Source organism: Myotis lucifugus, unplaced genomic scaffold (assembly GCF_000147115.1).
Source record: "Myotis lucifugus unplaced genomic scaffold, Myoluc2.0 scaffold_145, whole genome shotgun sequence".
Lineage (NCBI taxonomy): Eukaryota > Metazoa > Chordata > Mammalia > Chiroptera > Vespertilionidae > Myotis > Myotis lucifugus.
Window position 1 is genome coordinate 1327573 of NW_005871193.1, and position 22464 is coordinate 1350036.

General features: G+C 51.6%; 1 protein-coding gene across 2 annotated transcripts in view; it reads right to left on the reverse strand.

The window, feature by feature from the left end:
• RAB7B (RAB7B, member RAS oncogene family) overlaps positions 1-22175 on the reverse strand; it is a 30310-nt gene extending 8135 nt beyond the window's left edge. The window contains exons 1-6 of one of the 2 annotated variants that reach the window (XM_006094844.3): positions 21993-22175; positions 13847-13915; positions 13223-13349; positions 12289-12504; positions 6198-6323; positions 3372-3750 (exon numbers count right to left, since the gene is read on the reverse strand). In XM_006094844.3, the coding sequence (XP_006094906.1) occupies positions 3673-3750; positions 6198-6323; positions 12289-12504; positions 13223-13349; positions 13847-13899 (600 nt within the window). In that variant the 5' untranslated portion in view covers positions 13900-13915; positions 21993-22175 and the 3' untranslated portion in view covers positions 3372-3672. Of the gene's footprint in view, positions 1-3371; positions 3751-6197; positions 6324-12288; positions 12505-13222; positions 13350-13846; positions 13916-21992 lie in introns of those variants that run through there. The other variant, XM_023759030.1, reaches the window with a different exon arrangement.
• Between the last annotated feature and the right edge of the window lie 289 nt (positions 22176-22464).

The following is a 22464-nucleotide window of genomic DNA, read 5'->3' on the forward strand; positions in this document are numbered from 1 at the left end:
CTATACACTCCCCCCACACCCACAAACACACCACACACACATGAACACACTACACACACACACACACACACAGCACATACTCTACACCCCCCACACTACACACCAACTACCTCCACACACCCCACACACTACACCCCCGACACAAACACTGAACATACTCTACACACACACCCATACTACATACCATACCACCTACCCCCCCCTACACACACTACACACACCCCACACACAAACACAGCCCACACACACACACTAACCGCACACACACACCCTGTACCTCACAGACACGCGCAGAGGCCTGGTGCAGGCCAAGGCCGCCGGCTTGAACCAGGCTTCCCACTTGGCCTGGTCCTCTTCCTCCCCCGGCCCCAGACCACACGCCCTAGAGGCAGCGTGAGGCGCGCACACAGCAGGCGTGTCTGCATGTCAGTCCTCTGTCCCAGCTTTTGGGTGGTGCTGCCTGCCTGGCTGTTCTGTGGCCCCACTGTGCTGTGCACTCCTAGTAACACGATGGCTTTGAGGTGCTGGCCACGTGCTGTCTCTGCTGGGAGCTGCCCGGGGCTGGCGGGCGGGGTGATGAGGGAGCCTCAAACAGCAGAAAAAGTCAGCATTTCCCCAGCCCCCTGGGCATGTGGCGCTCAGCCTGGCCAACCCAGGTTTATTTGGTGAGCAGATTTGGCTTTGTTTTTTCCTCAAGCCTCAAGGGCGTGTACCATGCAGAACCAGGCCGGATCGTCTTTATTATTTACTAGAGGCCCAGTGCATGGATTCATGCACTGGTGGGGTCCCTCGGCCTGGCCTGCGGGGATAGGGCTGAAACCGGTTTTCTAACATCCCCCGAGGGTCCCAGATTGCGAGAGGGCAGTTCTTGGGTGACACATCCCGAAATCGGGCTCCCTCCTCTATGGTTCCGGTGTCACCCGAGAACTGTAGCTGCCAAGTCATCCTGCGTTGAGTGTCTGCCTCCTGGTGGTCAGTGCACGTCGTGGCTACCAATCGGATGGTCAAATGGTCAGCCGGTCGCTTAGGCTTTTATATATATAGATTAGTTCCGGAGCTTCCCCTCCGAGCAGGGCTCTGGTGGGCACCAGAGCAGCCTGGGTCAGAGCAGTCTTGCTCACCTGGGTCCTCTTCTCCGAAGGGATGGTGATGAAGCGGCCCAGGAAATGCTGCCCCACCCTGTTCAGGCTCGAGTGGGCTGCACTCAGGAGTCCCCACCTGCTGCCTCTGTCTACCCCCCTGAGGGCCGGTCTCACCAGAGGCGGGGATGGGGTGGGGTGGGGGCAGTCTGCAGTCTGTCAGCTCAGCTCCCTCTGCCTTATGGATTGGTCAGCGTGCCCTCTAGTCATAACAGGAGGGATGCTGTGGGCCCTTCGACCCCCACTACCCCCCACCCCCCACCATGTGGAACATTCTGTCTGTGGTTTGGGCCTGGGGTGGAATCTCCACGTGGCTCTTGCAAAGATAGACTCTAATCTACAAGCTCCGGGACGCCTGCAGCCCAGGTGGGCTGGCCAGGGCTCTATCATCCTGGAGGCATGAAAACATGGCCACTCCCTCGGGACGGCTTTAGGGGGCGCGCAGCCTGCACTCAAGGCCCCTGTGCTTGGCTTAATGATCCACTGTTGCTGTCTTGAAATCCTTCATAACTTCCGAATAAGGAACCGGGCATTTTCACTGGGCACTGGGTCCCGCCAGTTACATAGCTGGTCCTGCTTACATTCTCTTGTCTTCCCTTTAGTAGCTTTTGAATTTTGAACTCTGGAGACTTATCCTTTCCATTTCATAACGAAACCCCACAAAGGATCAAAACAGAGGACACATTGATCATTTATTGTACACATTCAGAAACGGGCCACATGTCCGTCGTGGTGCCCGAGCTGCTGCGCACACTCCCACACTCCGTCCCTCCGACCCACAGCCCCTCCGACTCCCAGGAGAGCCGAGCGGGGTGCAGAATGCCAGCCCGGGAAAGACACGGACACAGCTGGGCTCCAGGCCTCCGGCCCCCGTGCCGGGTCCATGCTACTGCCCAGGACAAGCCAGTTTTCACTCCACAGCTGGGGAGGGGAGAAGGGGCTCCTGACTCCCTCCCTGACCGCCCCCACCCCCTGCCTCTTCAGGGTCAGGGGACACTCAGAAGTCGTAGACTAAGGTCGCCAGCTCTGCTTGCAGCGCAGGAAGGATACCTCTGTGTAGACAGGAGACTTCTGTGGCCATGAGGTCGTCTTGGCCACCCCCTTGGAGTGAGCCCTGTCTACTCTCTGCAGCCAGAAGAAAGACTATGGCCTTAGACTCTGTAGGGACAGAGAATCCATGAGCTCTCGGGGCTCCTCATTCTAGCATTGGTCACTGATGTGGGGTTCTTGCTTGAATCACCGATGTTGCAGTTTTGCCCACTTCTTACTAAGCGTAAGGAACTGCGATTCTCCGGCCCCACGAATCTTGAAGCGCTGACCTACCCAGAGCGTCCTTGGAGCGTCCCCTTTCCGCTCAGCCTGAACGAGAGAGCACTGCTGCCCTCTGGTGGCCAGTCAGCAGAGGCTCAAGGAACCACCCAGGAGGCGGGGCTCCCTTCGCCAGCCCAGGGACAGCAGCTTTGAGTGCTCAGGTGAATGAATGTCCTTTCACTGTTGCTAGCACCCAGCAAGAGCATCCTCACCTGGGGCCGTGGCCCTTGCTGCTCTCTCTCCGGAATGTTCTCCGTCCAGATCTCAGGTGGCAGCCCCTTTCTCATTCTCTAGCCCTCACGCCAAATTTTACCACCTCAGGGAACCCTCCTGGACCACTTCTCTGTAAATTCTCTGACTATTGCCCCTCTCCCTACCGGCTCCTTGTCTGTTTTGTGTGTCAGTGGATCTCAGTGCATCACAGGTAGTAGAGAGTCAAAACGACTTGCTGGAGGAATAAATAAATGCATGTCAACAAGAGTAACTGCGATGTAGGCAGAGCTCTGGTCCTCAAAACCACACTCTGAGGTGGGTGGGGCATATGCATCCCCCATTTGACAGATGAATAGGCTGAGGCTCAGAGAGACTTATGGGAGTTGCCTGAGCACCCAACAAGGGGGAATGAGCCCGTCCCTGGTGGCTTTTCCTGGGCTCCTCAGTCCTATACTCTGGAGGGGACAGAGGGTGTCCCGGGACTGGACAGCTGTGCGGCGGGATGAGGCGGGCCCCTATGTGAGGTCCAGACCGTCACTTCCTGGCCCTGGTTACTGAGGGAGGCTGAGTCGCCCCCTTGTCCAGAGCTGAGCGGCGGCCTTGTGGGTGGCGCTGGCCTGGGAGTGCACAGGACTCCCGGACAGCGGCCCGTCTGTCTGCAGAGATGAGCGTCTGGAGCAGGAGTGTGTTGGGGGGGGGGGGGTGGAGGGTGGGGGGAGGGAGCAGGAAAGCTGAGCCAGTGAGGAAATGGTGACGCCTCCAGGCCAGGATTTCACAGTGACATTGAGTCTCATCAGGATTCCCAGGACCCAGCCCTGTGCTCACTTCTCTCAGCTCAGCCCAAGGGAGAGGTCGCCCTCTGATTCTGGGCCCAGCACAGACACAAGGGGCCAGGGCCCTGCCACAGCGCCTGGGCCGAGCCTGGGCGGGCGGTGCAGCTGTTGGAGGCCGGGATGACCAGGCCCAGGGCACGCCGAGTCTCTGGTGTCCAGAGAGGGAGGCTGGGAGGTCAGCAGCATCTTCTCCTGGTCTGGTCTTCTGGCGAGAGCTTGATGGAGTCTGTGAGGTAGTTCTCTGTGTTCCGATACTGGGGAGGGAGGAGAGGAGTCAGAGTCCACCTCTGAGAGGCTGCGAGCACCACTTGCCCGTCCGTCTCCTGGCGGCCGATGGTGCTGGCTTTCTGTCCACCCCCTCCCTCAGTGCTGCTGGGAAACAGGCCCAGCGGGGAGCCCCTGGTCGCCTCGCCCCCTTCCGTCCTCACCTCCTCCAGGGACTCCCAGGAGCCCAGAGCGGTTGGGTGGTTGGGTCAGAGACCAGGTGTCCTGACCTCTGAGCAGGTCCCCTAACTCCCCATTCTCTGCAGGGGCAACTGAGGTGACGTCTGACCTCAGCAGAGATGATGACAGCCTACACCTCGTTTCTGCTGAGACCTCTCCTTACAAATCCCTACACCCCAACCTTCTCTCACCAAGGCCACCTCCCACCCTCCCCACCCTCTGTCAATCGTGTTCTTCTGTGTCCAGGGAGGCTCCGGACACAGACTCATGGCCTGTCTGCCCACCTCCAACTCTCCTATCCCAACATGGCCCAGAGAAAGCCCCCCCCCCCCCGCCCCTCGATGGCCACTGCTCACGTGGGACTGGCCCACCTGGTTCAGGAGCGAGGGTGGGTGTGGGGGGGTCTTCCCAGGACACGGTTCCACATGCAGAGAGGTTCCTTCTCAAAGGCACCCCATCCCCCTGTGCTGCTGCTCTCAGCCACCGCGTCCCTCCCACAGCGGGTGGGCGTGTGTGAGAGGGCGGGATGGGCGCCCTCACCCTGTGTGCAGCTGTGGCCCTGAGAAGGGCGAGCCTCCGGTGTGGCAGGTGACACTGTGCCTGGTGGTGTGTCCCCAGTGCCCCTCTCTGAGGGGACAACTTCTAGGACCCTGTTTTTCCTCCTCCATGGCTCCCGGGCTCTGGCTGGGTGTCCAGCTGGTGAACGTCAACCAAACCCTGGTGCCCTTGACCCTGGACCCCAGGAGGTGGTGTCAGGCCCACCTGCTATACCCTGATGATGGTGACCCCCAAGACACATGGGATGGTCCCCTGATGCCCTGTCACTCACTGTCACCCCCAGACTGAGCAGTAATGTAGCTGGTGGTACACAGCCAGGGATCAGCCCTTCTTCACATAGTGTGTTTCATGGAGAGCCCCCATGTCTCACTCCTCCCAGACAGGGTCCCGGGGCAGCCACCCGTCTTCAGCCTGGATGCTGGGCCTTGAGTATCCCTCAACAAATTCTTTTGAGTTATTAGAATTTTATTTGTAATATTTGTTTTATATATATATATATATATATATATATATATATATATATATATATATATATATATAACATATATGCCTGTAAAATTGCATATATATAATGTAAGGGCAGGGTCAGTGTTGGGGGTGGGAGGAAGTCTCTCTGGTGGACAGCCTGTCCCCCTGGAGATGAGAGAGGTCCCCACACCTCAGATGAATCTCAGTCTCCCCTCTCCTGGGGAGGATCCGAGCCCGCTCCGCACAGACCTGACCCGGAGTGCCCAGCTGCCCCCTGTGGGAGACCAGTCCTACTGTGAGGTGCCTGAGGAGGGACAGGGCCCGAGTGGCTCCTTATCCCCAGCACCGCCCAGGCCTGGGGCTGGGGCTCCAGCCTATGCCGCCCTGGGCATTGCCCAGTCCTCCTACGGGCCCCCTGCTGTGTGCAGGGCCCACTCATGCCACTGAGCTAATTGTAGCTAAAACCCTGACGTCTCTGGACCCTCATGTGAGGCCAGGTCTAGCCAGCTGCAGGGCCCCACTCCTCACCCCCCAGGCTGGGGCTCCCCTCCCCCTCCCAGCAGCACCCCTCATACCTCCCTCTGCAAACCAGCACACGGCTTCCCTGGGAGAGAGGGGAGAGGCCCTTGGAGAAAATGCCTTAGAAAATTCTCCTTTGACCTTAAAACACAGATTTTCAAACTCCAGTTTCACCTTAAAAATCCAGGTGACTTACATTCTATGCCCTAGTAGAAACCAGGACCTCCTGGTTCATAGGTCGGCACTCAACCACTGAGCTACACCAGCCAGACTCTATCCAACTTTTTGATGGGAAATGCCAGCAACTCCTGCAGGTTTGATATTCTACTTGGACAAATACTTGGCACCATAGGGCTTCTCCCTCACCAAGGAGGATTGAACTAATCACATCTCAAAACTCTTACTAATTAGAATCTCCAGGGGTGGGGTACAGGACGGCAATTTTTCTTTTTTTAGAAACTCCACAAATGACTTTGATATCAGCCAGATGGAGGGACCACCGACTCTCCTCTCTAAAGTAGCTTTGTGCCTCTGGCATCCTGCGGTCCCAGAGCTGGAGTCCTCTTGAGCCCATTCGGCAACTCATTAAGTCGATGAGCAATCCTGTCCGCCCACATCCCTACCCGTGTCCAATATGTTCTGTTCTGGAAGCTCCCAAGTTCCCCCACCCTAGGGGGCCGCCCGGCCAAGTGCTGCCTCCACAGCCACTCACCCTGGACAGAGCTCGGCTGGCCAGCATCTCGAAGGCTTGTACCACGTTGATGTCATTCTTGGCACTGACTTCAAAGTAGGGAATATTCTTCTCTTTACACCAGTCCTGGGCTACCTCCTGTGGCACCTGATTCGACGGAAGACAGGATCGCTGTTTCTATAGCATCATCCCCACCATCCCTACCTCCATTCCCATTTATTGAGAACCTTCCGAGTGTCTGTAACTTTACACATGTGATTTCTTAACATAAATGTGAGATGGCTATCGTTAGCTTCATTTTCCAGGTGAGGAAACTGAGGACTAGCGAATAAAAGAATTGCCCCGAGCGTTGGGGCTGAGCAGGATTTGAACACAGGCCTGGCGGAATGAGAGCCCCCTGTGCTGTGCTGCCTTCCGAAGGCCTACACGAGGGGCATCTTCCTGTCATTGGCTCCTTCTCCAGTCCCTTCAAGAGGAGATGGACATGACAGACACGGGGCAGGGACGGAGGACTCTCTTCCCGTGAGCTGGCTGACCCAGGAGGCCTGTTGCTGGGCAGAGACTCAGGTCCCCGCTAACCCTGTTTTCCAGGGTAGAGTCCTAGGAACAGTTGATAAGCTCCTACTATGGGCCAGGCACTGTGTTAGATATCTTGTCATATTAACTTATTTAATCCCGAATAACCCGGTGAGACAGGTCTTATTAGCTCTACTTTAGAGATAAGAACACTGAGCCCTAGCCAGTTTGGCTCAATGGAGAGAGCGTCGGCCTGCGGACTGAAGGGTCCTGAGTTCGATTTCAGTCAAGGGCACATGCCCAGGTTTCAGACTCAATCCCCAGTAGGGGGTGTGCAGGAGGCAGCCAATCAATGGTTCTCTCTCATCATTGATGTTTCTATCTCTCTCTCTCCCTCTCCCTTCCTCTCTGAAATCAATAAAAAAATATTTTTAAAAAATAGAGATAAGAACACGGAAGCTCAGAGAGGTTCAGCAACTTGCCTCAGATCACACAGCCGAGGAAGGCAGGGTTCGGATGAAGCCCCAGCGCAGTGCTCCCATGCCATCTGAGCCGCCCTATGCAGAACTGTGCTGCTTTTCTGTCTCTCCCGCTGGACTGCAGGTGTTTTGAGTTCAGGGTCAAGGCCTTTTCAGCTCTTGGCCTGGTGCCCTGAGTCACGCAGGGCGGTGAATGAGTACATCACGGCCCACGTGCCAATGGCCGCGCCCACTTAGAGGGTCCGGATTGGAAAATGTCTGGCGGCACTGCAGGTGACTTCCAAAGACATTGGTACCACTGCGTGTCAGGTCTGCGTCTTTCGGGAAGGAGGAAATGGCCATCTATTGAACATTTGCTACACCTGGGACTTTATAACCATTATTTCCTCTTATTTAAGGCAGCCAAGGTTTTTCTCATGGGGAGAGGGCATTGTGCCCGCCCCAGAGCACAGCGCAGCAGGGGGAGCCCGGAGACTGCCCTCAGCAGGTTGTCTTCCTTGCTCCTGCAGGTCCTCGGAATTTACCCTACTGCGATGAAAGGTACCATTGCTGTCCCTTTCGTCTTCGGTCTTTGCTTTTCTGGTCTCAGGAGTGGCCTCAGGGCCCAGGGCTCATGGCGCGCTTTCACATGCCTCTGCTGTCCCCCCAGCATTGCCCTGGCCGGCCGTGTGAGGCTCGCTACCTCGCACTGGGGGGTGGAGACGGGGTCGTCGGCCAAGCAGCCTGTGCTTCGGGGGGCCCAGCTGACTCCTCTACCTCCCATGCCCAGGCTCTGCCCAGTCGGTCCCCCAGGTGCTGCTGATCGTGAGCAGAGCAGGGAGAATCCGCAGGCCCTGGTCTTGGGCTCTGGTGGACAGGACCCTCCTGCCTTTGGGAAAAGGCCCCAGAACTGGCAACGAGCACGCGTGCTCCGTTCTGAGGAGCAGAGTTGCCCACGACCGGGTGAGTCACCAAGAAGCCTCACAGCTCAGGGGAAACCCGGAACTGTATTTGGGGGAAGAACCAGGGATGGCCGGGCTACCGGTTACTATTGTCCTCACGAGTACCATGCAAATCAATACTCATTAGAAATGAACACGTTATACCTGGATGGCATTTTAGTAACACAAGGGCTTTGTATCTTTTTAAAAAATGTTTTTATTGATTTTCTTTTTTTTTTTTTTTAGAGAGAGAGGACCGGAGAGGGATAGAGAGATAGACACACCAAAGAGAGAGAAACATCATCCACTGGCTGCCTCCGGCACACCCCCTACTGGGGATCAAACCCGAAACCCAGACATGTGCCCTGACCCTGGGAATCGAATCAATGACCTCTTGGCTCATGGGCTGCTGTTCAACCACCAAGCCACACTGGCTGGGCCAGGCTTTGTGTCTTTTAAAGTCCTTGAGGGCAAGGACTGCTCTTACCCTTCTGATTGCTTCTTCCTTGTTTATCCTCCACCTCCCCCCCCCTCCCCCGGCCCTCCAGCCCCACCAGGTGATGAGTATTTCCCTGGGCCCATCACTGGGGCTCAGGAGCTGCGGTAGACTCTGAAAGGAGGCGCAATGAAGTCACGTGCCTCTGCCCCTCCAGGAGGCAGGGGAGTCTTTCTCTTTAGTGGCACAAGAGGCAGAAGCCAGGATTGGTGCCCAAGGTCACCCAGGGACAGAGCTAGGAAGACAAGTTCCCAACTCCTAGCTGGCTGATCTCAGCTGCCCCTTCTCTCCTGCTGGACCGTGGTGGGACTACGGCAGGTATTTTATTTCATTCTCTCCACTCGTTCTCTGTTCTGTTTGCATGCAGTGATTAAATAACAACTCCAAAATAGCGGTGGGGATCATGTTGCCAATTAACATTCTTTTTCTGTCCCCAGCACCTCTCCATTGAACCTCAGAAAGCAACCCTGGGAAGAAAGTAACCAGACAGGACTTTTTACTTTCCTCTTCCAAGTCCAGTTGCAGTTTCATGCTCTTTAAAGCCGTCTTAATGGCTATGTATGCCTTAGGCTCTGACTGTGGAAATAAACTCGGGTTTGATACTTGGGGACAGGAGACGTATGAAAGTTTTAGAAATGTTACTTCTATTAATTTTGCTTCTGGCTGACAATATACTACTAACATTTTACTTCTGTTCACCCCAAGGGTCTGTTTTTATTGACTTTAGAGCGAGAGGAAGAGAAACAGAGAGAGAAAGGGAAGAGAGAGAGAGAGAGAGAGAAACATTGATCACTTGCCTCCCATATGTGCCCCAATTGGGGACTGAACCCAAAACTGGGTATGTGCCCTGACCAGGAATGGAACCCACGGCCCTTCGAAAGGTGCATGGGATGGCACTCAACCAACGGAGCCACACCGGCCAGAGCTCCTATTACAATTTTGATGTTCATCAGAGGCCAAAAGTTTGACAAAATTAGTCCAGTTTATGTAATTTTATTTGTGATACTTTTCCATCTCATATACAGTTTAAATCATCAATTGTATGTGTTAAAATTAGTGTGTCAAATACATCTTAAACTGCTACCCAAAATAGCTAATATTTTCAGAAAACATAATCCCAACATTATGCCTCAGTGGAAAGTCAGAAAGTACCTACCTGAACTTAGAGCAAAGACTCCACAAGCTAGCGAAGAAATTCCTTGTAGCATAGATGCTAGCAGATCTATTCTTTTAAACAACCTAACATTTTTTTTCACTCTAGTACCTTCTGTAGAAAGAGTAGGGACTTGAAAAAAACCTAGATCAGTAATTTCTTTAAAATCATTCTGCCAACATATATTTTTTATTGTGGTAAAATATACTTAGACACAACATTTTCCATTTCAACGATATTTAAGTGCGCAGTTCAAGGACATTGAGTTCATTCACGTTGTTGTGCAACCGTCACCCCCATCCATCTGCAGAACTTCTCCTTCATCTCACATCTTAGCAATAGAGTTTTAAACATTTATTTTCTTTGTACTGAGTAGGAGACGCTCTCCTGTTTTCCCAGCCTGTGCCTTGGAGATAATAAGGAGGATCGGCCTCGCTCCCATCTATTAAGCTTGCCACATGCTTTATAGGCATCATTTCCTTTAATCCTCAAACAACCCCATGAACTCTGTGTCTGGCCCTCATTTCACAGAGGAAGAGGCTGGAACGGGCTAACCACATGGCCCAGAGATGGGGTTGGGCTTGCCCGGGGCTTTACTGCTTCTTTCCAGCCCTCATCTTCCTCTCTCGGTAGATCAAAGCTCATGCCCCCGCACAGCTTGGACTGGACCCCTCCACCCTCTCAAGGCATCGCCTGTACTTCCCATCCTGCCAGGACCCCCTCACTCATTGAGCTCTGCAGTCTGGCGAGGCTTCCTCTCCACCTCACGCTGTGGCCTCCACCCCTCACAATAGCTTCCTGCCTTCCCTTCCGACAGACTTCACCTTCTTCCCTCTTCTTTGCAGGGCCAGACCCGGGACCTCAGAAGATAACACTAAATACCATCTTCCACTCTGGCCACAACCTGCCTCCCTTCAACCCCCTCCCGTGCTCATTCCTTCTGCCCTGCTCCTCCACCTCTGCTGGCCCAGCCCAGGTCCCTTGTTCCTGGCTTTCCCCCACACAGGGCTCTTGAAGAAAAACACAATACAGACCCCACCTCAACCTCCTGGTGTCCTCCTTCCGATAAGCCCTGAGTGCCACCCATCAGTTCTCGTCTTTGTCGCCAATTAGCTTCTTCACCCGTTTCTCTGCAGGTGACTGGTGAAGAGTCACCATTGTTCCTCAGACTCCTACTTGGTTTTCCCTCAAGAAAATGGTGCCTCTTATTTCACGGAGGAAAAAATCAGACTCTCAGTCTTGAACTCCCTCAACTCCCCACCCTACAATCTGTAAGTATATGAAGCAGGACGTTCATTAAAGTGGAAGTTTTGGGGGAGGCACTACAATTTCATAGATGTCTGATATAAGGTGGGCTGGGAAATAGACCGCCCCCTGACCCTGTATGTTTCCAAAGTACATGACCAAGAATCCATGACTCCAAACCCCACACCATGGATACTAACAGACTGAAAAGGAGGAGTAGAAAGGATTTCTTTGGAGAAAGTTGTGTTGTGTTGTGCACCCCGCAAAAGACAGAGAAAGGGCAAAGCCTCACCTCAGCCCCGAGAAGGGCTTCAAGGAGGCCACTTGGAAAGCCTAACATTCAACCCCTGGAGTTTGGTAGCTACTGGGGATTTGTGTCTGACATGCATCTGAGGGATCCAAGGCAAAAAGTAACAGGGCAGAGCATCGTTTACGAATTAAGTCTACCTCTAGTCTCTTCTTATTAGTAGGCAACGGCAGTAAACACCACTGCCACTGCAGTAAACACCTACACAGAGTTGTTGCAACCATGGAACAAACAAGCCATCCGGTGGTTAGCCAGATGATCCAGAATATGCTTAAGCTAATTTATTTTTTAAAATATGTTGATTGATTTCAGAGAGGGAGAGAGAGATAGAAACATCAATGATGAGAATCATTGATCGGCTGCCTCCTGCACGCCCCCTACTGGGGATCGAACCCACAACCCAGGCATGTGCCCTGACCGGGAATTGAACTGTTGACCTCCAGGTTCATAGGTCGACGCTCAACCACTGAGCCATACTGGCCAGGCTATGCTTAAGCTAATTTAAAAATATATACTACTTCCTCGGAAAATTTGTCGACTCAAGTATTTATAACTGCAGACCCCCTACCTGACCCTGGGTAGACATACTGTTCTACAGGTTAATTCAAATTCTATCTGCCTACCTTTGATGCCTTCATTCTTCCACTCCCTGTCTCTAGACAACATTGTCTTTAATTCTCAGCTCATAGCATGCTCATGTTGTTTTATCAACCTGGAAGCCACCTACCATAGGAAGCCCCTTCTAGATTTTGGCCTTAGTAAATGCACTTCCACTGTGGTCCCCACATTTCCAAGGTCTATCGCTATCATTGTATTTACCATATTGTATCATAGTTACCTTTTAAAGTGTCTCCATCCACTACTAGACTGCGAAATTTTAAATCGAGGACTGTGTATGATTCAGCTCCGTATGTGTGGGATCTAACACAGTGCCTGGCCTGTAGCCAGTGCTCACACAATGTTGGGTGAATGAATGAGTCAATAAATGAATGGTACCTGCCGGTCTTCCAGATCGATCTTGTTCCCCAGCGCCACCATGGGGTAGGACTGCTCCGTTGGAATGATTTTGGCCAAAACATCACCCCGCCAGGTATTCAGAGCTTCAAAGGACTCCAGGTCAGTGACATCAAAAGCCAGGATGCAGCCGTCGGAGCCTTTGTAGAATGTGGACACCATGGAGCGGAATCGCTCCTGGCCACCTGTGTCCCAGATCTGGAGGAAAAAGCAGCCGTCCCACGGGGCTGTGATGAGTGGCTGGAGGTTTGGCCTAACTGGATCACATCATGTCAAAGCTTCCGTTTCTGGGTAGGGAGCAGGCGGCCCTGGCACAGGTGCATGTGGTCTTTTCACACACAGGTATCTCGACCCTGTCACCCTTCTACACTGCAGGATCTTGGCACTCACATTTAGCATCCGTGAGCACTTTCATATCTGAGCTCTTGTTTTTCCCTGGGCCATCAGAATAGATAATGTTATTCTCATCTGATAGATTTGGACCTTGGGAATGATTTGCTAAGGCCACTCGTCAAATTTTCCAGGGACCTAAGACTAGAAGTAAGACGCCCCAACTCCTGTATTCGAGCTCATCCTTGTAGATCAGAGATCCGCAAAAAGTTTCTTCTGTAAAGGGTCACAAAGTAAATATCTTAGGCTTTGCAGACCATACGGTCTGTTGCAACTACTCAGCTCTGCCGCTCTAGTGTGAAAGCAGCCATAGACCATCAGTAATCAAGTGGGCATGGCTGTGTGCCAATAAAACTTTATTTGCAAAACCAGGTGTTGGACCAGATTTGGTCCATTAGCTGAAGTTTGCTGATGTCAGCTCTAAACCATGCTAGCTCCTAGAACACATTGCTGTGAGTGGCTGTCCAGAGAATGTGGGGTGATTTTCAGGTATGAATGTTGAAGAGAGAAAGGGAGGGCCGCTCACCTGTAGCTTCAAAGTTGTGTCATTCAGTATGATAATCTTGGAGAGGATACTGGCCCCTAGCGTGGTCTGATAATCCTCAAAAAAGGTCTTGTGCACATATTGGTGGAGGAGGGAGGTCTTTCCTACACTGAGGAAAAACCCCAGACACATGTGAACACACACATCCATACCATTCTCAAAATCTTACCAAGCCCCTCTCGCCACCGTCTCTTCCCGAGATTCTGAATTTCTAACACTTGTGGTCCAAGGATCACACTTTGAGTAGCAAGGCACTAAGGAATGGTTTCTAGAAGTAGGAACCAGTCAAAGTGAGCAGAGAGGCTGAAGAGAGCTGGGTGCCCCAAAGCAAAGGTCAGGTCTTTCCTGTAGGTGGCAGGAGGTGGGAAGGCAGATAGATGCTAACTGGCTTGTTTCCACAGAGCTTGGACCAGAAACCAGGCAACCTGATTCCCAGCCTCTTTCTCCTACTGAGCTCTTTTCCTCGGGTGGGATGCCCTCCCTAGTGCCACCTTGAATCAGAAAGGTACCCATAGGAGGTGGAAACACATTCAGGAGGTCTCACTACCCTTGGCGAGGGGCCTGCATCCCAACCTCAGACCCCAAGTGGAGCTTGGCTTCACTCACCCCAGGGCTCCGACGATGATGAGCTTCAAATCCACCTTCTTCCGGGGATTCATGGAGGGGCTTCAGAGCCTGTAGGGAAACAAGAGTCACCCACACGCTGGCCAGAGTCCCCTGTGGCTGTTGTCACTGAGGCTGGCCTCTACTGTCTTCTTCTAGGTGTGCAGGTCACTGCCCTGGGCTGAGGACTTAGGTGAGGTCGACAGGTGGATGACTCAGCAACCCGTACACACCCTTCCCCTCACTTCCTCTGGGGGCTTCCCCAAGGCTGGGGGCGGGGAATCCCCACAGGACAGTTGCATCTCTCACCTTTCAGCTCTACCAACTCTGATCTCAGGGGCAGCCTGGAGTGCCAGGAAGGCGGGAGGCGGTTGAACAGAGGCCTCACAGACAGTCAAGCCTGGAGCCAGGGATGGAGGGCAGTATGGGAAGAGGAGATGGGGGCAGGACAAGGAGTCCATTGTCAGGACGACCCAAGAGGCTTTGGATGAAAGAGTGCCCCTCCCCCAGCCCGAGGTGTCGCTGCAATTGCAGAATCAAAGGCTCTTCTTTGAGGCAGCTGGTGGGGTTGTAATTGGTACATGTTTCTGGAAAGCTACTTGGCAGCCAGTAGTGAGAGTCTTAAACATGTTTTTGCCCTCCACTTACTAGGAATTTGTCTAAAGAAATAATCCAAACGCAGACAAAGACTTTTGTTCAAGAATGTTCTTCAGAGGATTGTTCATAAACATCCAACAGTAAAGAAGTGGTTAAATAAATTATGGCACACAATGAGATAGGGGCAGAAATAGAATATTGGAGACCAGCTATAATTGTAAGAAATATTAATCAGGCTCCGTTAACTGTGATTGTTTCGTTTTATTTAAAGAAGTCACGTTCTAACCTGGCTGGGAGTTGCACAGGGGACTCGGGAGCTCACCTGGAAATGCGACCCATCCTCTCCATCTGGGAGCTGCCTATTATCATGGAAAGATGAACAACCTTGTTGCAGAAACCAGAGCCGCCAGCTCTTTGAAGACCCCCAGCCTTTGCATACCCACAGGCCTTTGCATACCCCCCAGCCTGCATTACCTATAAACTGCCCACTTGACATTCCCTTTTGCCTACTTTCCTACGTAATCTTCATCCTTCTACCCAATATAAGCAGCTGCCTTATGTGGGGGGAGGTGCAGAGCAGATTTCTGTGGCTGACCTGCTGCTCTCCCGTGCTGCCGGCAGTATTGGAATAAATGCTCATCTGTGATTCAACCCTGTCTCTGCTCATCTGTGATTCAACCCTGTCTCTGCTGAACTGGCTCAAGTAGTGACAGGTAGCCTAGACCCATTGATTGTCTTGGTAATAATAAAAGCATAATATGCTAATTAGACTTGACGACCTTCTGGATGAAGCTGGGCCTGCGAGGGAAGACTGGGTCCCGGGTGCCAGAGGGAAGGAAGGCCTACTCTTGTACAAATTTCGTGCATCGGGTCTCTAGTATTATAATAATGTGGGAAAGTGGTGCCTTAAGACCTAAATGAAAAACAGAAGACATTAAAGTGTACATGCAATACCACCCCAAATATTAAAATGAGTTCCTACTTGCATAGCAAAAGTTCTGGAAAAAATATGTAAAAAACTTAAGTATTTAATTCTGACTGGTGGGAGATTATATGATTTTAATTTTGTTATGTATGCTTTTTGGTATGCTCCAATTTCTTTACAATAAATATGTCAAACATGTATTGCTCCTATAAGAGAAAAGTACTTATGTGTGCACTTGTGTGTGTTATATATATAAAGTTATATATATGTTTATTCACCTTATTTTATTTAACAAGATAAAGCAAAACTGTTGCAGGGGATTATGCTTAACTGGCTTGTTGGCATAATCACTATTCCCAACTCCTGGGTCTTCGGTCCTTGGATGCGCTAGGCATATGGGTTAACCTTAATCTGACTCTGCCTGGCTGAGTGTCAAAAGTTGGCTAGCTTGAGTTTCCCGTGGCACCTGGAAAAAGCTCTCGATTGGATGTCCTACGGCATTGGATGTTCTAGTTCTCACTGTGCCACTGTGTGACTTTGGACCAGTTACTTCCCCTCTCTGACTCTTGGCTTTCCAACTAGAGAATGAGCCACTTGGGCCCCAAAGACTCAAGGTCCCTTCTGTTAGGTCTGATGAAATAATTGAATCAATACCCCCTCCCTGGGAACTGACCTTTAGACCATTCACAACCGACATTCCCTTTTGCTTAGACCACATTCCACTTGCTAAGACCATTCTCTTCCCCCTCCAGACCCACCCAGAAAATTCTCTGCCCAGAAAAAGCCCGCCTAGAGTCCTTTAAAACCTCTGACTTCCCATCCCTGGGTGCTGACGCCATTTTGGGGCTCGGCCCATCTGGTTTTCCAAATGATCTAATAAATTCATAATTCTTTACCCTCTTTGGCCTTGTGTGTACCTTCTTCCCCGACCCTAACACCTCTGGTTGAAAAATGCTTTATCTACTGGAGTCGTAATTCAGTAGACCACAAGAGCCTTGCTGGGCATTCCTAGTTAGTGCAGTTAACATAGAAAACTCTTAGAGACCTAAGAGTGTCCCTCCATGCACCATGCCATAGGCCCAAAGATAAATTGAAGCTTTGCTCAGAGCTGTTTGTCCCAGGAGCCAGAGTTGGTGGCACTGGACTTTCTACCCAGAAGAGCTGGGTTGGCGTGGTGGCCAATAGGTCTTCTTGGTGGTTCATGCATTCACTCAATAAGTGCATACACACCTACTGTGTGCACAGCCCTGCACTGGACACTGGAGGAGCACAACGATGAAGTAAACATGACTCCCCAACCTCCCACCAGTGAGTCATCAGGGGAGAAAGGACAGAGCAGTTACACCAGGAAGTGTCAAGTGCCCCAACAGAGGCACAGAGAAAGTGCTATGGGAATTCAGTGAGGAGAGAAGCTGCCATGGAACTGGCCCTGAGGAAATAAAACATGTGGTTGGAGGCTGATATTTCAGGGGGAGGGAATGACCCTCTGAAAGGGAATGACCTGGGAGCAGCCGAGTGGAGAAGGTGGATGGTCTGCTTCAGGGAAGGATGAGGGGAAAGGTATAGAGAGAGGAAAGCCTGGAGGGATTCAAGTGGGCTTGGAAAGACCAAGGATCCTGTCTCCATTCATCCATCCATCCATCCATCCATCCATCCATCCATCCAACATTTCCTGTGCTCCAGACATGGGAGGAAGAGAATTCAAGGTATTCACTGGGGCTGGCATTTTGTAATGGGTGTCACTGCCCACAAAGAAACCAGCCAAGGGAAAAGTGGCTCAGAAGCTCCTGATAGCCAGGCCTCTGAGCACCAGTTACCACTCTGCAAGGGAAGTGGGAGTGATTGTGAGCTCTTTCCTAACGGCTTTGGTGCACCGTGCTAACAGCTTCAAAGCCAATACCGTGCCTCAGAATGGGAGTCAGAATGAAAGGAAGGCAGAGAGAAGTGGAAAAGAAATCTGCAGGGTGCTCTGCATCCTCTGTGCAGCGTAAGGCATCCTCCCATAGCCCTACGAGATGCTTACAACTGAGGCTCAGAGAAGCCACACACCCTGCCACTGGGTGCCCCTGTCAGAGGCTGGAGGGCCGGGTGGTGTGGGCTTGACCCTGGGCAGCAGAGCTGTGTGCATACGAGCTGGTGTGCATACGAAGGGAAAACTGTGTGGTATGTACAACAGAGGTTCAAAGCTGTCTACAGACAGTCAAGACAACATGCAACATAAAAGTGGGCAAAGAACATAAACTAACCCAGTAGAAAGCTTATGAATGATTAGTAGTAAGCTTTGAAAAGATGACTCAGCCTTACTAATTTTTAAGGAAATGCAAATTTTTAAAATATCACTTTACTTCCCCACCGGAGTGGCAAAAAGTAAAAAGATTAATGATACTATTTAGTGTTGGCAAATGTGTGGTGGTAACACTCTTGGATATTGTTGATAGAGTATGAATTGCCACAGTCTTTCTTGGAGGGCAATTTGACAAGATCAGAACTTAATTTGTGCATATTTAGTTTCTAATTCTAGGAATCCTACAGAAATACACATATACTCAAACACACATTTGTACAAAGATGATTGCTGAAAAACATTGTTGTAGCCTAAATGTCCATCAATAAGACACTTTCTATATAAATTATAATCCATTCATACTCTGCGTGAGAGTGAAGTAATGAAAGATGTGATGACAATTTAAGTAAAAATAGAACATTTTGGCTTGGCCAGTGTGACTCAGTGGTTGAGCATTGACCTGTGGACCAGGAGGTCACAGTTCGATTCCATGGTCAGGGCACAGACCCGGGTTGCAGGCTCAATCCCCAGTTGAGTGTGTGCCGGAGGCAGCCAACCAATAATTCTCTCATCATTGATGTTTCTATCTCTCTCTCCCTTCCTTTCTGAAATATATATATACATATATTTTAAAGAACATTTTGTATAGTAAAATCCCAATTGTATAAAAACAAAAAACTACCTTATATATGACTATATGTTTAATATTATATTTATGCTTGTCTTGTATATACACAGAAAGCTATGAATAGACACATTGAATGATTACTAGGAGGTGGGGAAAGATAGATTAGAAGCTAGAGCTATGTTTTATTTTATACTAGTGACCCAGTGAACAAATTTGTATACATTGAAAGGAAATTAATTAGAAGGTGGCCGGTGGGGCAGGACTGGGCGAGATGGGCCAGACACAACCTGGAGCCAACCTCCTGGGGTCCCTTCCCGGCCGGTGACACCTGGGGTGGTGCCGGGGCTTGGAGGACATCTGTGGAATGAGCGGGGTCCCTCTGGCAGGTGGGGTCCCTCAGCCTGGCCTGCGGGGATCGGGCCAAAACTGGCTCTCCAACATCCCCCAAGGGGTCCTGGAGTGTGAGAGGGCACTCTGCAAAGTTGCTGTCGTACAGGGTGTAGAACACAAACACAAGTGTGCAGTAAACCAAATTCGGGCCAACATTGCCCCAGCAACAACATAACCCGCGGCCGAAGGTGGAATCGCGTGGCCCTGAGAGGAATCGGGCTCCCTCCTCTCTGGTTTCGGGGTGCATCACCCAAGAACCACCACTGCCAAGTCACTGCAGCTCAGCAGCTCCTGCACTGAGCATCTGCCCCCTGGTGGTCAGTGCACATCATACCTAGTTGGCCAGTTGGCCGGTCGGCAGGTCGCTTAGCCTTTTATATATATAGATGTCTTATATTAAAATTTGTTACACAATCCTAAGTTGTTGTAATTTAAAAATGTCAAATAAAGACATTTCTTTAAATAGAGCACAGGGGCGGAGGGAAGTCCAAAGTCATGTAAATGTGACTTCCTGGCAGGACAAATCATTTTGGGCCTGGGCAGGAGAGAGAGGCTGCCTAGGCTCATGGAGTGATCATGAGTTCGGCAATTAAGAGTGCTCATCCCACTGCTATATATACCTTGGGTTACTTAATCTCGGTGAGTCTGTTCCCTCGTGGGTAAAACGGACATCACTCGTGCCTGTGCTTATTCTGCAGGGTGGCATGTGTCATGTTTGCATAGCAGATCTGGTTCCCCAAATTGGGGAAGAATCAGATCAATGGTTCACAACTGGAGCGGGGTTGGGGTGGGGGGCGAGGAGGAGGCAGATTTGCTGTGCCTGCCACTTTCTATGGTGTAAATATTCCCACCATGGCTTGTTTCAAACTCCCAGTGGAGCCTGCTCCGGCACACAATCAGAAGGGCATCTAGTCCGATCTCCCACCCAGTGTTTGAGCCATCTCTCCACACTCATGGAAAGATGGGCCAGACCTGCCTCCACAGAGCTTCTTCCCCCAATGAGGGTGCATTTTTCCTGGGGGCACACAAGATGCTTCCTCCCATGCCAGCCCTTCTGAGGTGTAAAGTCTTCTCTGAGTTTTACTTGAATATTTTCTCTTCCAGATCCTTGTAACTCACCTCAGCCTTGACTCTGAGCTCCCCTCACCCCATCTCCATCCAAATCCCCTTCCCCTGATGTGCCCTTAAAGTGTGCAGCACTGCAGACCCCCCGCCCCCACCCCCCTTCAGCGATTTGCTGAAACAGCTATTTAAATAGCCTGGTCCTTGGGCCCAGGATAACAGGCAGGAACAAGAGGGTGACCAGGACTGTGTCAGTGGCAAGGAAGGGCAGCTTGGGGGTAGACACTGGCTGGGCTCACCAAGAAAGCATGCACAGATTCCAAACGGTGACTTCCCATGCCCTCTGTGCTCTCCCGTGTCTGGAGTTTGGCAAAAGGTGTCCTTGTAAGCCTCCTCCTACCCATTCAGATCACTCAGTTGTTTCAAAGCCGGCCATCCTCCCACAGGCCAGACTGAGGCAGCACCCTCATTGTTAAATGACAGCGAGAAGCAGGGTTGGAATGCAGGGCACTGCCTTCAGTCAGCCCAGGTCCACACACAGCAGAATCTCAGGCTGCTGCTCTCCCCCGCAAGTGACTAACTCGACTCCCCACTCCCACCCCTGCTAGCCTGGCAGCACTTCTCAGCCGGGAGTCCTGCCCCTGCCCATCTGCCAAAAGTGAGTGAGTGTAGCTCAGTCCCTGGGGAGTAAGGAAGACAGAGTTGATCACACACACACACACACACACACACACACACACCACTTACAAATAAAAACCCTAGGTCTTGGGGCCAGGCGTCCAAGAACTCCTGGGCCTGCTGCGCTCGCACATCCCCTCTGCCCTTCTCTTCTTATCCCCCTGGTGCCAACCAGGACTCGCTCTTCTGCCCTGTTTGTGTGAGTGAGGTGCCATGTCTGCTGACAGGGAGGGGGGTTGAGGGAGACCAGTGAGCAGGGGGACATGAGAATTCTGAAACAGGCAAGTCTCTCCACTCCCCTGGACTCTCACCCGTTTCCGTGCCTCCCCTCCCCGCTCCCATGCCTTGGAAAATGCCAAATGTATCCACTTTAAAATGTAATGGGATTACAATCGTGGGAGTAAAGTTTGTCTTTGAGAAGAGGCTATCTAGGGAGCACAGCCTTCTTGCCTCTCAGGAAGCCTCACAACTCTGCCTTCTCCACCTAAATCCCAGCAGGTCTAGACCTGCTCCCTCCGGGAAGTGCACCAACAGTTCTGGTTTCAGGAGGCTCTGCACTCCTGCTATGTAAGTTCTTTGGGAGCATGAGTCCCACCTCCCGAAGTGGACTGGCCATGCCCAGAGGGCAGGACAGTGCCTCACACCTCTCTGAATCCCTCCAAAGAGGCTGACCCATGCTGGGAATATTGAGTTTTCAATAAATAATCACCCATCCATTGATCCATTTATCCATCCAATTCATTTATCTATCATCTCCATCTACCCATTCATCTGTCCATCCGTCCGTTCATTCATCCATCTATCTCCATTCATCCACCCACTCATCATCCTTCTATCTGTCCATCTGTCCAGAACACATGTACGACATGCCTACTATGCATCAGCACCATGTAAGGTTGGGGATATGGACAGATCCTGTCTCCATGGGACTTGTGTGCTGGGGGATTGCTAGGTAAGACCAAATAGATTATTTTTATTAATTCATAGTGCCTAGCAATTATAGGGCACTCTGCAATTTACAAAATGCCATCACAGCCTAGTGGATTCCTGAGGCAAGCTGAGACTAGAACCCAGGTCTGTCTGACTCTGTTCATGGGCCCGCCCAGCATTGCAGAGCTGTGCTAAGAGCAATACTAATGATTTAGAACAAGAAGAGCACTTTCTTACTCCAGGGTTTCCCCCTTGCCGATGAAACCCTTCGGATGAGATGGCCCCATCCCAGAAGATACCCTGTTGATGTGTCAAGGGGACTCCTGGTGCTAGCAGGACTCAGCCCTCTCGAAAGACTCCAGTTTCTGACTGTTGTTCCTCTGATTGTGCCAGCAGCTGCATCTGCCCATGCAGAGCCCCAAACTGGGCCCCAGTTCCCTGGGCTGGGCAGAGTCTCTTCTGCCTGGCTCATTGCCATACCCTGGGAGTTTCTCCTGCGTGAGGGTCATTGGGCTGGATCTCAGCCCTCAGCTGCCAGATTCTAAGACTCATCCTTGTATCCCCTGGCTCCACTCCTTCCCCCCAAAACACAAATACCTCCGGGGGTTGCTGGGACAGACAAGAGAAGCAAAAATAAACCTTCCAAGGCACTTACAGCTGTGGCTGCTTAGCATCCGGCCTCTGAGGACAGGCGGGTGTTCTCGCTGAATCTGAGGGGTCTCCACTTAGATCAACAGTCTCAGCCGGGTCAGAGGAAAAAGGCTTTGGGAGCAAAAAAGAGTTTGTTGAGATCAAGCCAGTTCCTTCTGAGTTTTCCTCCTCTCCCGCTCATGCACAGACTTGGGAAAGTTGCAAAAGAGGCTGGGCCGGGTGACCTCAGCTGTGTGGGTGGAGGGGGTGGAGTGGAATAGAAAAGCTAGGCTTCAGCGCTGCCTGGATCTGGGCCCTGTGAGAATTCAGTTTTTAGGGACTCTGTCCCTGAGGGTGGGGGGTGGGGGTGGGGGTGGGGGGATGAGAAATGGAAGGCTTGAGAGTGAAAGTTTGTGGGTGGCAGGACCTGGAAGGTAACATGCCTTTGTGGGCACCAGAAGCAAGGCCCCTGGCTGGCTTTCGGAACTTCTGCTTCT